Genomic DNA, 13,608 nt, shown 5'->3' with positions numbered 1-13,608 from the left:
CCGAAAAGACGAAGTATATGATTATGTCTCGTAACGTGAATATTGTACAAAATGGAAATATAAAAATTGGAAATTTATCTTTTGAAGAGGTGGAGAAGTTCAAATATCTTGGAGCAACAGTAACAAATATAAATGATTCTCGGGAGGAAACTAAACACAGAATAAATATGGGAAATGCCTGTTATTATTCGGTTGAGAAGGTTTTATCATCTAGTCTGCTGACAAAAAATCTGAAAGTTAAAATTTATAAAGCAGTTATATTACCGGTTGTTCTTTATGGTTGTGAAACTTGGACACTCACTTTGAGAGAGGAACATAGGTTAAGGGTTTTTGAGAATAAGGTGCTTAGGAAAATATTTGGGGCTAAGAGGGATGAAGTTACAGGAGAATGGAGAAAGTTACACAACACAGAACTGCACGCATTGTATTTTTCACCTGACATAATTAGGAACATTAAATCCAGATGTTTGAGACGGGCAGGGCATGTAGCACGTATGGGCGAATCCAGAAATGCATATAGAGTGTTAGTTGGGAGGCCGGAGGGAGAAAGACCTTCAGGGAGGCCGAGACGTAGATGGGATGATAATATTAAAATGGATTTGAGGGAGGTGGGATATGATGATAAAGAATGGATTAATCTTGCTCAGGATAGAGACCAATGGCGTGCTTATGTGAGGGCGGCAATGAACCTCCGGGTTCCTTAAAAGCCAGTAAGTAAGTAATACCTAACGTTTTTGGATAATTAATTAACTAATAATTTAGTGATAATTTAATAAGACAGAATTATAATATTATCAATTAATGTTATTAATTTATTATTAATAATATCAGCATGAAAGTTTTATGAAACTGGCCCCAGGGCATGAGCTTTCTGGCACAACACTCATAGCGTCAGTCATGAGCTCTTGACTCTGGGATGTGAGTCCTAGCCATCAATGTACAGTATATTTACAGTGACGGCCACGGGTCCGGAGTGCAGTAGTGGCTTCTGATGTGATGTACCCACCGCTGGCTGGTTTATCCCGTCGCACAGCACTGCGCCGCTACCTGCCCTGCACCGTCGCGTCTGTGACAGAAAAACACACGTGTGAGTCCGCTTCAACACTAATTCTGAAAAATAAAATATGACGAAGGACGCTTTTCAGCCGAACAGAAAAGACAAACGCGATGAAACGTTGTACTGTACTATTCACAAATCCACCACTTACTAAGTTAACTTGGGCTGTTACTGTATCTGCATGTCCAGTCGACTTGTATTTCCAACTCCCTCTCTCCATTTACTTCCCCTGCTACACCTAACGCGCCCACCCCTGGTCTACAAAGATTCTCTGATATGTGTGTTTGTATGTACATGTACAGGATGTTTCGTTATATCCTAGATCATACATGTAACAGATAACTCCTCGCTACGTTAAAATCGGCAGCACTTTGAAGAGAACAACCGCCAGGATCGCCACCCGTCCGCCGTAAACGAACACGAGATGGCAGCACAGTCGCTAATGCAATTCAAATGGATATTACGACGTGACTCCTTATGTAACAACTAGATGGCAGCGTAGTAAACCTGACAAAAGTTGTTAACCGCAAAGCCTATAACCCCGACATATCTGTTATGTATATGATCTAGGGTTATATGTATGTGGAACCCACTTCGTTGGTGGAGTGAAGACACAAAAAGCAATGCAAAAATTCATATAAACATTTGTCCCATTTGATCTTGGTTCCAAGTTATAGTCATGTTTGTACCGGGACATCACTTTATTTTTCCTTGCATTTTTATTGGACCTGGGTTTCTGATTGTACTTGACTCCTACCCCTTTCACTAATGTCCTTGCTAACGTCGCCACACAAACTTACGGCCGCTGTTGCTAGCAGTGAAGTAAACAGTACAGAGTAGAGTGTGTTTCAGAAATATGTTGCATTTTCTATAGAAGAAAGAGCTTATATTATTTAAGTTTATTTTCACACAGGTATGGTGTGTGGCATAACTGAATTTATCTTTGTGGATTGGGCAGAAGTGACGATTAGAGTTGCCGAAAGTACGGTACCGTACAATATGGCACTTAACAGCATTATTTAAATAAGAGTTTTTTTTTTTACTGTTTATAGGTATGAAGGACAATGATGGAAACTGGAATTACAATATAACCGAATGTAAACAACAGTTTTTTTCACGCTTTATTGATTATATCATTACGGAATATTTTCGTAAAAATATCATTAATCTGGTAGATAAATTTAGAGCAACAGGGTGTACAGAAAGGAAGAAAAGTGTAAGATGGCCAACAAAGATAACAGAAGATGCTAGAGAAAGGATGCAGCGAAGTCCTAATAAGTCTGTCAAGAAGTTAGCTGTAGAAATTGGGGTTTCTTACGGAAGTGCTCACATAATTCTCAGGAATAAATTAGGTTAGTAATATGCTGAATAAAGTAGACATTACATAATGAATATAACCGCCTGAAGAGTTGAGTTTGTGAAAAAAAAAATTGTTACTACTCTATTTTTTGATAAAATACCGTAAAAGTAATGATCAAACGAAAAATCGTAATACTGTATTTCCCTGTAACATACATGGATTCACTACTTTTCTCTCCTCCTATAGCTAGTAAAATGATTTGTTTACATATTGCACTAGTAACACCAAACTCGTGTAATGGAAGGGGGTAACAGTGTTCCGAGTATAGCCAGGTTAATGTTAAAAATGTTGGTAAAAATAAAGTGATGTCCCTGTACATCAGTATTGTGGAGCTGCTTACCGTTACAAGAAGTCTCAAAATGGCCACTTCAGCCTGAATGGAAGTCTACACTCGTGTCCTAGACTGACTTATTCTTTAAGATACAACAGGTTTTTTTTCGGATAACTTCGGAGCCGTCTTGAATACGCTGACGCATTTTCATGTTGGGAGTGGGTTGTGAATATTGCTTTCAAGTGTCCCCACAAATAAAAGTCCAATGAATTTAGATCTGGAGAACGCGCAGTTCAACCAACAATAAAGAGGGTCAATAGATAGCGCGCATGTATGAACTCAGAAACAAAATTTGGGCCACCTGAATTTTCCAAGTTCCAGTTTGGTTTCTGGGTCTTACATTTCAGTTGGCATTAGCTTGGAAAGGACACATGTAACAATTGTGTATATAAATATTTCCAATGTCTTTGTGTCTCCTGTCCGTCAATGAAGTGGGTTCCACATGTTAACAAACACTTTGTACACAGACTCCCAGTCATCCATCGCTATAGCTCTGTGACTTCCCAACCAAACGGTCCGTGGTTCGAATTCCATTGTGACTGTGGTTTATCTTCAGTTCATTGAATTTGGTGTTTATCTCTAATATTGTTCTTGTCTTGCGTCGTCTCCATGTTGGATTGCGTTGTACTTGCCACACGGTTAGGGAGGCCCGAAATGAGGAAGCGTCTAATATTGGTCTAAAGATATACAAATCCCTTACACCGCACTAGTGTGTGTGTGTGTGTGCGTGTGTGTGTGATTTTTCATAAATTTACTTCAAATGTATATTTTTATATTTAGTGATTTCTAAGATTGCTTTAGTTCACTCTTTCGTAATAAATTAGTTTACGACAAACGATACAAATCACATGGGCTTAGAAAATTCGTAACGAAAGGTATAATTTATTCTGTGTAATAATCCATTTCTTCTAAACATAGTAACCTAGGAATATATAGAGCATCCATTTTCTATATGAACTGGAATATTGAGAAACCCCACATGTCCAGAAAACTAAACTTTTCAGAAGATACAAAAAACATCTCAATATCGGTCTGGGTAGCGTAGTCGGTATAGCGCTGGCCTTCTGTGTTCGAGGTTGCGGGTTCGATCCCGGCCTAGGTCGTTGGCGTTTAAGTGTGGTTAAATGCGACAGGCTCATGTCAGTAGATTTACTGGCATGTAAAAGAACTCCTGCAGGACAAAATTCCGGCACACCGGCGACGCTGATATAACCTCGGTAGTTGCGAGCGTCGTTAAATAAACCATAACGCCGGTTTTACAATGTATACAAAACCTGAACAAACCAACCTAACCTGTCACTAATCTTCAACCATTAAGAAAACTCGCTTATTCATTTTCCAGATATAGGTATAGGCATCCAACAAGGAAAACTCGGTGCGCAGAAACCAGCTCGCAGATGACGTGTACTTACGTTTCCAGCATGCTCTCAAGCCTACTGCAGGGGATAAGAGGGATATAGCATGCGCGCCGCGAGGAGCCCGAGCTGAGTTTTGTTTGTAGGATACCTATACCTTTGTATATTTGTGAAGTCATACCATTTCTCAGTTTCATTGCATCATGAAATAACGAAACATATATCAGACATCAGTCCCGTGTGTGGTGCGTAGCGAGATCGAAGACTCAACTTATTTTTAATTAGGCCTACTTTATAATGTAGGCGTATATAGATATGCCTCCTCTGATTATAAATCTCGTATTTCTTACTTTTCTCTCTTCGTATAATTTCTTTAACTTTTCTTTTATCGTAGTTTCCATCTTGTTTACAGTCCAGTTGTTTGGTTAACATTTAAAAACATGTTCATGAGGAAATCGATCCATCAATCTTGTAATCTTGCGGCTTGCTGCTATCTCTTGTATCTACTACGTTGTAATAACTTTAACGAGAGAAGCACGTCATAAATCTTCCCGCTATCTCGACAATAATTATGAACGTCATAATAAACACGTTTATGAAACAGCCGGCCAATAAAATTGGATACGAACCATATGACATTATCAGCTTCATACATGAAGCCCTTTATTAGGCGTCTATCAGTCCGGTACTAACCTCTGCCGAGTGTAGTGCGTTCAGTTAAAGAAAGAAGGTGTAGCGTCTATAAATTCATAAAACAGGAAAATGTATATACAGTTCAGCGCACTTAAATATATCTTGTACCTTGGTTTAAAATGTGAAGATATTGTACATATTTAATTTGAGTCCGTTATTTAAATTCATGAAATAAAGAGTTACTTTACAATAGAAAGTTACTTTAGTATCCGTATGTACTTAGGCCTAAGTGATAACATGCATGAGAGTTCTTGAAACTGTATTGTACATACTAGAGAGACATTAAATTAGCAATATAAAATCAGTGTAACTTATTTGTGATTATGTGAACATAATATAAGGAATTTAGTTGTGCCGAACAACAGTTGAATATGGATAAATCAGCTTCCCCCAGCCAGAATGTCGACAAACAGGTAAGAAGTATTAAGTTATGCCAACGTTTAAAAATTAATTGAAATGAAACCTAAGCATATCAGCAATACACACACAGTGACGACCATATCGGTAGCGCGGAATGCTTTGAAGAAACAAATCTAATTCGAAAATAGTAATTCTGTATTATTTTCAATCATTTCATAAAATTAAATGCATCGGCAGTTTATTATAAGACTATGTGCTCCACTGTAAATGTAGTGTAGTACGGAATGGCTGTTAACTTATGAATTACACTGGCAAAATTGGACAAAACTGGGCTTTTATATAGCACGCGATGCTGAAACTTCCAACTTGAATTTTTCTAAGTTTTCCGGTGCGGGAATCTGTGACAGGTTAGGTTAGATTAGCTTAGTTTAGGCTTTTCGTATGCCTTGTATATACGAATCTGTGACAGGTTAGGTCAGGTTTTTGGTATGCCTTACATATACAGGGACATCATTTTATTTTTACTTGCATTTTTATTGTACCTGCATTTCTGAATGTACTTCACTCCCACCCCTTCACTAATGTCCTTGCTCCCGTCAGACACACAAACTTACGGCCGCTGTTGTATTCGAAGTCTTCAAGCACTGAAGTAAACACTGCAGTGTATAGTGTGTTTCAGAAATATGGTTGCGTTTTCTATAGAAGAAAGAACCTATATTAATAATATCGTACTACAAAATTATATTCAAGAAACGATAAATTCAATTTCAGAGAATATGATTCAAAATGTTTTTAATAATATGCGTAAAGAATTGAAGCCTGCATTGTAATGAACGGCAACCATTTTCAGCAACTTGTTTAAAAATTCAGATTAGCTTATTTTGAATTGAGGTGGCTAGAAGCAAAGGAATGCTAGTGACATTTGTAATGACATGAGTTAAGTGCATCCAGTGTAAGCTAAAGTATCTAACATTTTAGTGGCAAAGGGATATTTTAATCGCATCACACATTAAAATTTAAATAAAAATTTCACTGATTTTACGAAAGCTTAAATATTTAAACCTCATTTTCTCAAAAGTAATTTAAGTGCACTTACAGCCCTTTACTTATGACCCCCTCAACTTAAATGCACTCTCTATATTGTATGTTAACATCAATAATTACTATGCTAAATAAAGTAGACATTACATAACAAACATAGCCGCCTGAAAAGTTGAGTTTTTGAAAAAAAAAATGTTACTACTCTACTGTATTTTGATAAATTCCGTAAAAGTGATGATCAAATTGAAAATCGTAATATCGTATTTCCCTACAACATAAATGGATACACTACTTTTCTCTCCTCCTATACCTAGTAAAATGATTTGTTTACATATTGCACTAGTAACATCAAACTCCTGTAATGGAAGGGGGCAACAGTATTTCCGAGTATAGCCAGGTTAATGTTAAAAATGTTGGTAAAAATAAAGTGATGTCCCTGTACTTACGAATCTGTGGCAGGTTAGGTTAAGTTAGGTTAGGTTAGGTTAGACTTTTGTATGTACTTTGCATATATTAAGTGAAGTGAAATGGGCGTTTCACGTTATATTTTGAAGTGTTCTACCTCTTTATTTCACGTGTTAAATAACCACTATTAGGTTATCTACACCGATCAACTCTTTCCATTTTTCACTTTTTCGCCAAAAAAAAAAAAAAAAAAAAAAGAAAAACTTCAGTGTCGCGTGCTATAGGAAACCTCAAAACTGCTTGCTTTCCTTTTGCTCAATAGTCCCTTATGCCGCCTCTTTCTCTGTCATGAACCAATAATGTATGCCACATCGCATAGCTAATTTGAAATAGGCCCTATGTTAAACTTTCCGTGGTTATATACGATTCTTTATTTATACACAGCCTACCTGTGAAACTCCACCTCATGTCGAAAAATATCAATTTCCTGTTTTTTTACTGTATTGGAAAGAGTAGAACATGCTGAATATTTTAAACGAAAAATTATGTTTCTAGGACAAAAATTACAATTTTTTTTATTGTTTTCTGAAAACTTTATTTTTAAAATAGGTATCTTGAGTAAGTTAAATTGAATTTGAAGTTAAACTTACAAAATTGGAAGTTAATATAACATGTTTCGACATTGTTGGCAGCCTTGGAGCTGTATTTTATATACAGTTCATGAGTAATCTAACAGATCTCAAAATCGATTTTTTTTTTGTCCTGATTCGCTTTATTTTGTTCTACTGAAAAATTATATCTGCGATTTAAGGTTAGGTTTTCGAGGCAGCCTTACATATAAATCATGAGTTCTGTATGTACATAAATTTTATAAAGTACAGTTAAGATAGATTTGCTTACAGTTTAGGTAGTTTCGCTTGGTTCAAGTTGCATACCATAAAGTTCAATGGACATCGACTACAGAAAATTCGAATTGCCCTTGACATTGATGTCCTACACGTAAACAAACCGTCTATTCTTAACGCGTAAGTGGTGAAGTATTTTTCTAGTCACGTAACTGGTGAGGTGGGGATTGCACTTACCCCAAATTAGAAACTTGTATCGTGGCACTCAGATAATCAAACTGAATTTTTAATTTATATAATCAAGTACTTTTATTTGTTTTAACTAGGTTTTCTTCAAAATTAGGGAAGCAGGCAACATAATAAGCAATGAAAAAGAAAAAAAAAATATCTCCGCACATCCACCTGATGCAGGCTTCTTTTCTTACAATGGCTGGGGTACTCATAGTAACCACCTCACCAATTACGGATTAAGTACTATCGGGTTCAAGAAGAGTAGTTTGACTTGACAGAAATAATTACTTGACAAATGCAAATTTCAACATAGGTGTAATTAGGTTTATTTGTAGGAAACAATGAAATTGATTTTGTGTATATAAGAGTTCAAGTTAAATGTAAATGACAAGTTAGGGTACACTATTTTTCAGCATGTTTGAAATCATTGGGGTAACGTAGAAAATGACAGCACTCTTAGAATCCCAATGTTGATACTGTGAAAGGTACAAACTTATCCCTCGCCCCAAATTGTGTCCTTTTTTTATAGTATGTATAAAAAATAGCGTGTAGTAAACAGATTTCTACGCCATTGCTACAAAACTTTCTATACAGAGGAAATGACCCTATGTGAATATCCTCGGTCTTCTCTCACATATTTCCTCATTTAAACCCAGTCTAACCTTGTCAGAATATGAAATAGTTATATATTTTTAGAGCCTCGGTGATTATTTCTTGGAAATGCCATCTCTTCATTTTTTGTCTTTCATTTCGCTTTACACAAGTCATGGTACGCTGGTGTAGAATTGCGATCAGTTAATTTGATCGTAAACTTAAACCGGTAACTTTTATTTTTTACAGGTGATTGATGAAATCAGTAGAAAATCAAAATTCCTCTACAACTTTTTCTTTGCTATATACATCTTGATTACACATATCTTTGCTCTGAAGGGAACCAAACACACTGAATCTATTTGCACAACAAAGACCGTTGTACAAATATGTTGACTGTATGGTCCAAGTTGAGTTGCTACACAACAGTTTCAATGGAATCGAACTTGCTCGAAATTATTTGCGCAACACGTACGTCTACTGTTTACGCAACAGTTTGGAACGTTATGGCACTGTTCGACAAGACTACCGCAAAATGTCGAATAATCTCTGTTTGGCCGACATCGATTTCCCTCATAATTTTATTCTTTCTTTGAATAAGAGGTATAACCATTTCCATGTGCTCTGGCAGAATTCATCTGTAAATAATTTTTGTAGTCCACAATAATATACTGTAGAAGATGCTTCGTTTGGTTTTGCATCAAGCGATCGAGTCATAACTCGTACAAATAGCAACATTGTTGTTGTTTATTCAACTGTATTAAGATAGGTTTGAACCTCATAAGTAACACCAATACGGCATCGCTCATGAGGCAACTAAGCCAGAAGATAATAGGGTATGGTGGCCAGTTTCTTTCCCCTTCCACTGCTTTCATCGCTGACTAGTAAAATGTTACACTAATCAGACTTCAGATGTATACAGTTTTTCTTCCTCTGGCACATATCGTCGAGTGAGAGATTAGTCTACCCAAATTACGAAGAGTGATTCGCGTTTATTTCGACTTTCTTCGATAGTACTACCAGATTGTTCCATTTGCACAATTACAACACCGATTATCAGTAGCCTGGGAGGCACGAAATTTGTTAAATAAGATAAGTTCATACATTAATTCTGCAGACATACTTTCAAAATAATGGTGAAGTCATGCGTCCATAGAAAACTTTATATTTTTTAAATTTAAATAAATTAACCGGCGTTGCTCAGGTAGTTAGCGCGTTTATTTGCTGATTCGGATTGCATTGGATTATGAGTTTGATTCCAGCTTGGGTTGATTACCTGGTTGAGTTTTTTCAGAGGTTTTCCGCAACCTTAAGACGAATGACAAGTAAACTATTAGATTAATATTAGGAAGTGGAAATTTTTAAAATTACATTTTGAAATCTACGTTCGTTGAGACAGAAACATGGTTTTATAGGTATTTCTTCACTGTTTTCCAGGACAAGGAAGAACTGGAAATTTGTAAGTAAACAATGAGTTAAAACCTGTAGGGTTCGCTTTTGTTTTCAGAGTGCCAACAGAGATGGAGGGAATACGTGTTATGTCTTGTGTAGGCATACAATTGGTTAAACTCTCTGATAACTTATGACTCTTCTAAAATTACCTTCGAAACTACTTACGTAGCTTTCGTGTTGAAACAGGCTATATGTAAACAAAAAAATGTGATAGGAGTTATTAATACTTCGTGTGACCTACAGTGGTAACTTTAATCTCTTTGTTCTGTTGTGAATTTGAACTACTTTTTTTTCGTTTACGGCCATATCCGTAATGACATGGTTCGTCATGCCTGCAGAGAGACATTTTGCTGGGTTCGATACATTCAATACATTCACGATAGGTGGCAAGCCTACCTCGCTAAATGAGAAGATGGTAGGTAAGAAATAATGTTGGAGGTTTTGTTAGGTTTGGGAAGGAGTCTGGCTGTGGTATTTTAAATTGGTAATACTCCAGCATTCGTCGGGAGAGACGTTGGAAACTTCGAAAAACACAAGACAGGATAGGGTACTCTTGGGATTGAACCCGGACCTCCCGAATAGAACTCGGGATCAACATGTTATTTGAGCTGCCCGAATGAAGATAATGTTAAGGGATAAACTACATTTTGAGTTAGAGTAATTTTAATGTTTGAAATGACATCGTGCATTACAGACGCTATGTTCGGCTCAAGTTTGTCGATTATGGCCAAGTTCGATATTCTCCGATGTTCGCTCTGCGGGAGGCCTGTCGTGTTTGTTCCACTTTGTTATAAAATATTCGCTGTCCCACACTCCCACCCCTTCATGTTTCAACCGCTTAAGGATTTTAGCACAGATCTTGCAATAAAATTAATTTTTCATATGAAATAAGACGAAGTTTGTAATGTCTTGGTTGCCTCTCCCATGTTCGAACATTGCAGGACACTATGGTCCGTCCCAGGAATCTGTAGAGTAGAAATACGAAATAAAACCTCTGCACAAGTGATATGTGGGAGGGCAGGACTAATGACCGCTCTAGACGGAGGCATTGGTTGAACGAAGCCACCAATCGCTTGTAGGAAGGGGATCATTTCTATCTAAACGCACTATCACGAGCATCTTACCCCTTAGCGGCCTCGAGCTGATGCTGCCCGCAATACATTCCGCCACAGACAGACTCCAAGTCTCTCTACCGATTCCTGGGACGGATCATAGTTTGAAAAACTCATACTCAAGTAACACTGACATGTATCGCCAACATTTGACATTTTAAAATGAAACGTTTCATATACAAAAGAAAATAGCACTGAAAAGAGCACGTGACATACTATCGTTTTCATCAATAACATCAAATTATGTGAAAATGCTACAAAACATTATCTTTACCCCGAATAGCTCATTTCAACCGGATTTGCACTCGAGTGAAGGTTCGATTCCCGCTCTGACTGATTATCTGATTGAAGATTTTCCGATGTTCTTCCCAACCGTAAGGCGAATGTTAGGTAATCTATAGCGACTCCTCAGCCTCGTCTCTCCAAATACATCTCGCTATCAAAAATTGAATTGGTATTAAATAACGTAATAGTTGATACAGCGTCGTTGATTAATAACCAACTAAACAACTACAGAAAATTATTTAATGGTTTTAGTATCGTTTTCCTACAGATTAAAGCGATTGTAGCGTATTTTGAAGTTGAAGCATAAAACTTCTTTGTCCTATAGATCCACAGTAACTATTCGATCTTCAGGAAGTTATAAATAGAGGAATACCAAGTTCGGATGTTAGTTTTGAAAATGTTACTCTTCTTTTCTAGTCCTTGACGTCAATATTCACATCCCCTTTAACCGGGCAAATGACACGCATAAGTCCAGCTGCTGTCCGAGCGCAATTGGCTTACAATAGAAGAACTTGTCGAAGATGAGCTCTTCCTCTCTCACGTCCAATTCAAACTTGAGTTCACCGTCGTCGTGGACGTCTCCTTTTCAAGAAACCGAGAATGGCTGAATGTTCAAACAGGAGAGTGAGTGGCGAACGGCCGAGGACAGGACGCGTCTGAATGGAATCAACGTCCTTTTGTTGTCCCTAGCAATGCGCTAACGTCTATTGTTTATTTTGTATGACTCTGTTGATGGATTCTGATTAAACTTGACGTTCAGATTAACAAATAGAAATTATTGTATTTCATGTGCATTATCTCCAAATGAATTGACTCGCACAGTATACTGAATCTATAAAAAAAATTCCAATGTTTAGGAGAAATCGCAGTGGATGGAGAGATAAAAAATAAAAAAATAAACTGTTTTCTCACTATTCGAAATGTTAAAAACATGAGTTATAATCTTGATTTTTGTAGATTTACAATACAGCGTGTTTCAAAATGGTGGTAACACGTTCATATTATTATTATTATTATTATTATTATTATTATTATTATTATTAATGATGCATCAACATGGTACACGTCATTTGATAGCCAAACTTTCAGAGTTTGAAGTTCTAAATTTCGGAAATCATATTCTTTCTGTTATGGAAGACACTGTTAAGAAATAGCAATTTCACAACATAAATTGTTTTGCAACCTGCAGCTTTCGAAAAAAACAGTAACAAGGGTATAAAGGCTGTTTCGTAGACATTTCCGAGTTGGCCATCTGTCACATCGTTGGATTGGACGTGCTACCGCCGGCTGATCTGGAATATTGCTCTTGTCCTCCCAAGTCACCAGACTTGACACCATACGATCTCTTTCTCTGTAGCTAGGTGTGTGAAGGATATGGTTAAGCGCCACTTCTACCTCAAGTACGTGAAAAAGTAAGATATTGGTTCATTGCTGCGATTGCATAAATAAACAGAAAATTATATTGGAGAGAGAGACAGAGAGAGAGAGAGAGAGGGAGAGAGAGGGAGGAGGGGGGGCAAGAATTTTACTGTCGTGTTGATGTATGCCGCATGACATGGGGTTATCACATTTAGTATTCATAACGTGTCAGTAAAAGCTTTGAGAGCTTCTTAAATAAATTATAAGCACTAAGTTATTGTATTATTAATAGTTAATAATAATAATAATCACATGGAATGTTAATATTGGTCTAATTTTGAAACGCGGTGCACTTCACAATATACAGTACGAAGTGTATCGGGATGTTATAAAGGTTAGCGAGCATGGATCGTATTCCGAGGCCAAGTCCGGGCGTGGGTTCAAATCCCGCTTTGGATGAATATCTAGTTGGATTTTTTTCCGATGTTTACCTCAACTGTAAAGTGAATGGAAGATAATCCTCTACCGAATGTTCGTATTTATCTCGCCATAATACCGTATCGTTAAATAGTCGGTGACTCTACAGCCCTTTAAGGATCCAGACCGATTAGCCGGCTGCTGGCCTCACGTCCGGCTGCCGAAGCAGAGGTGGACGATCATCCAACCAGAATGGAGATATCGTGTGATTAACCGTTATAGTTGACTAGTAACTGGATTTCGCTACATATCGTAGCTCCGCAAGTAACGATACTGGGTGCGCATCGGTTCCATACACTGACCGAAAATTTATGAAAAAATTTCTTCCGCGTAAGGACACGAACCAGCGATAGTATTCTTATCGCCATGGAATATGGTAGTGCATTTAATCGATGGTCGTTAATAACATATTAATAACACTGGAATTGGAGTTTAAATGCTGTATTTTGTTTGCAGATTTCTCACAGCCTCTGATTGTTCAAAATCAAATGGATGCAAGTAAAGGTAGACCATTTTATATGCGGGGGTTAGAAGCAAAAGGGTACAAGTCATGTTTCTCAAAAACGATTTAAGTGCATCCAGGGTAAGCTAAATCATTAAAAAAAATAGTGGCAGAGGGATATATCTTTTAAAGACATCATACATTACAATTTT

General features: G+C 37.1%; 2 protein-coding genes across 4 annotated transcripts in view; one reads left to right on the top strand and one right to left on the bottom strand.

Annotated features, from left to right (window-relative positions):
• Gat (GABA transporter) overlaps nt 1–13,608 on the bottom strand; it is a 139,972-nt gene that overhangs the window by 42,654 nt on the left and 83,710 nt on the right. Inside the window, exon 2 of one of the 3 annotated variants that reach the window (XM_069837399.1) lies at nt 953–1,066. The exons of 1 other annotated variant lie outside the window; for it this stretch is intronic. The gene's annotated coding sequence lies outside the window, so the exon portion shown is untranslated. The remainder of the gene's footprint in view (nt 1–952; nt 1,067–13,608) is intronic. One more of the 3 variants, XM_069837400.1, reaches the window with a different exon arrangement.
• The window catches only part of LOC138707664 (rho guanine nucleotide exchange factor 38-like), a 201,652-nt gene continuing 193,094 nt past the window's right edge, over nt 5,051–13,608 (top strand). The window contains exon 1 of the mRNA XM_069837397.1: nt 5,051–5,209. Within this exon, the coding sequence (XP_069693498.1) occupies nt 5,168–5,209 (42 nt within the window). The 5' untranslated portion in view covers nt 5,051–5,167. The remainder of the gene's footprint in view (nt 5,210–13,608) is intronic.

This window comes from Periplaneta americana, chromosome 10, assembly GCF_040183065.1.
Source record: "Periplaneta americana isolate PAMFEO1 chromosome 10, P.americana_PAMFEO1_priV1, whole genome shotgun sequence".
In the NCBI taxonomy this organism is placed as follows: Eukaryota; Metazoa; Arthropoda; class Insecta; order Blattodea; family Blattidae; genus Periplaneta; species Periplaneta americana.
Note: the sequence above shows the minus strand (reverse complement) of the source record. Positions and strands in the feature narration are given on the sequence as shown.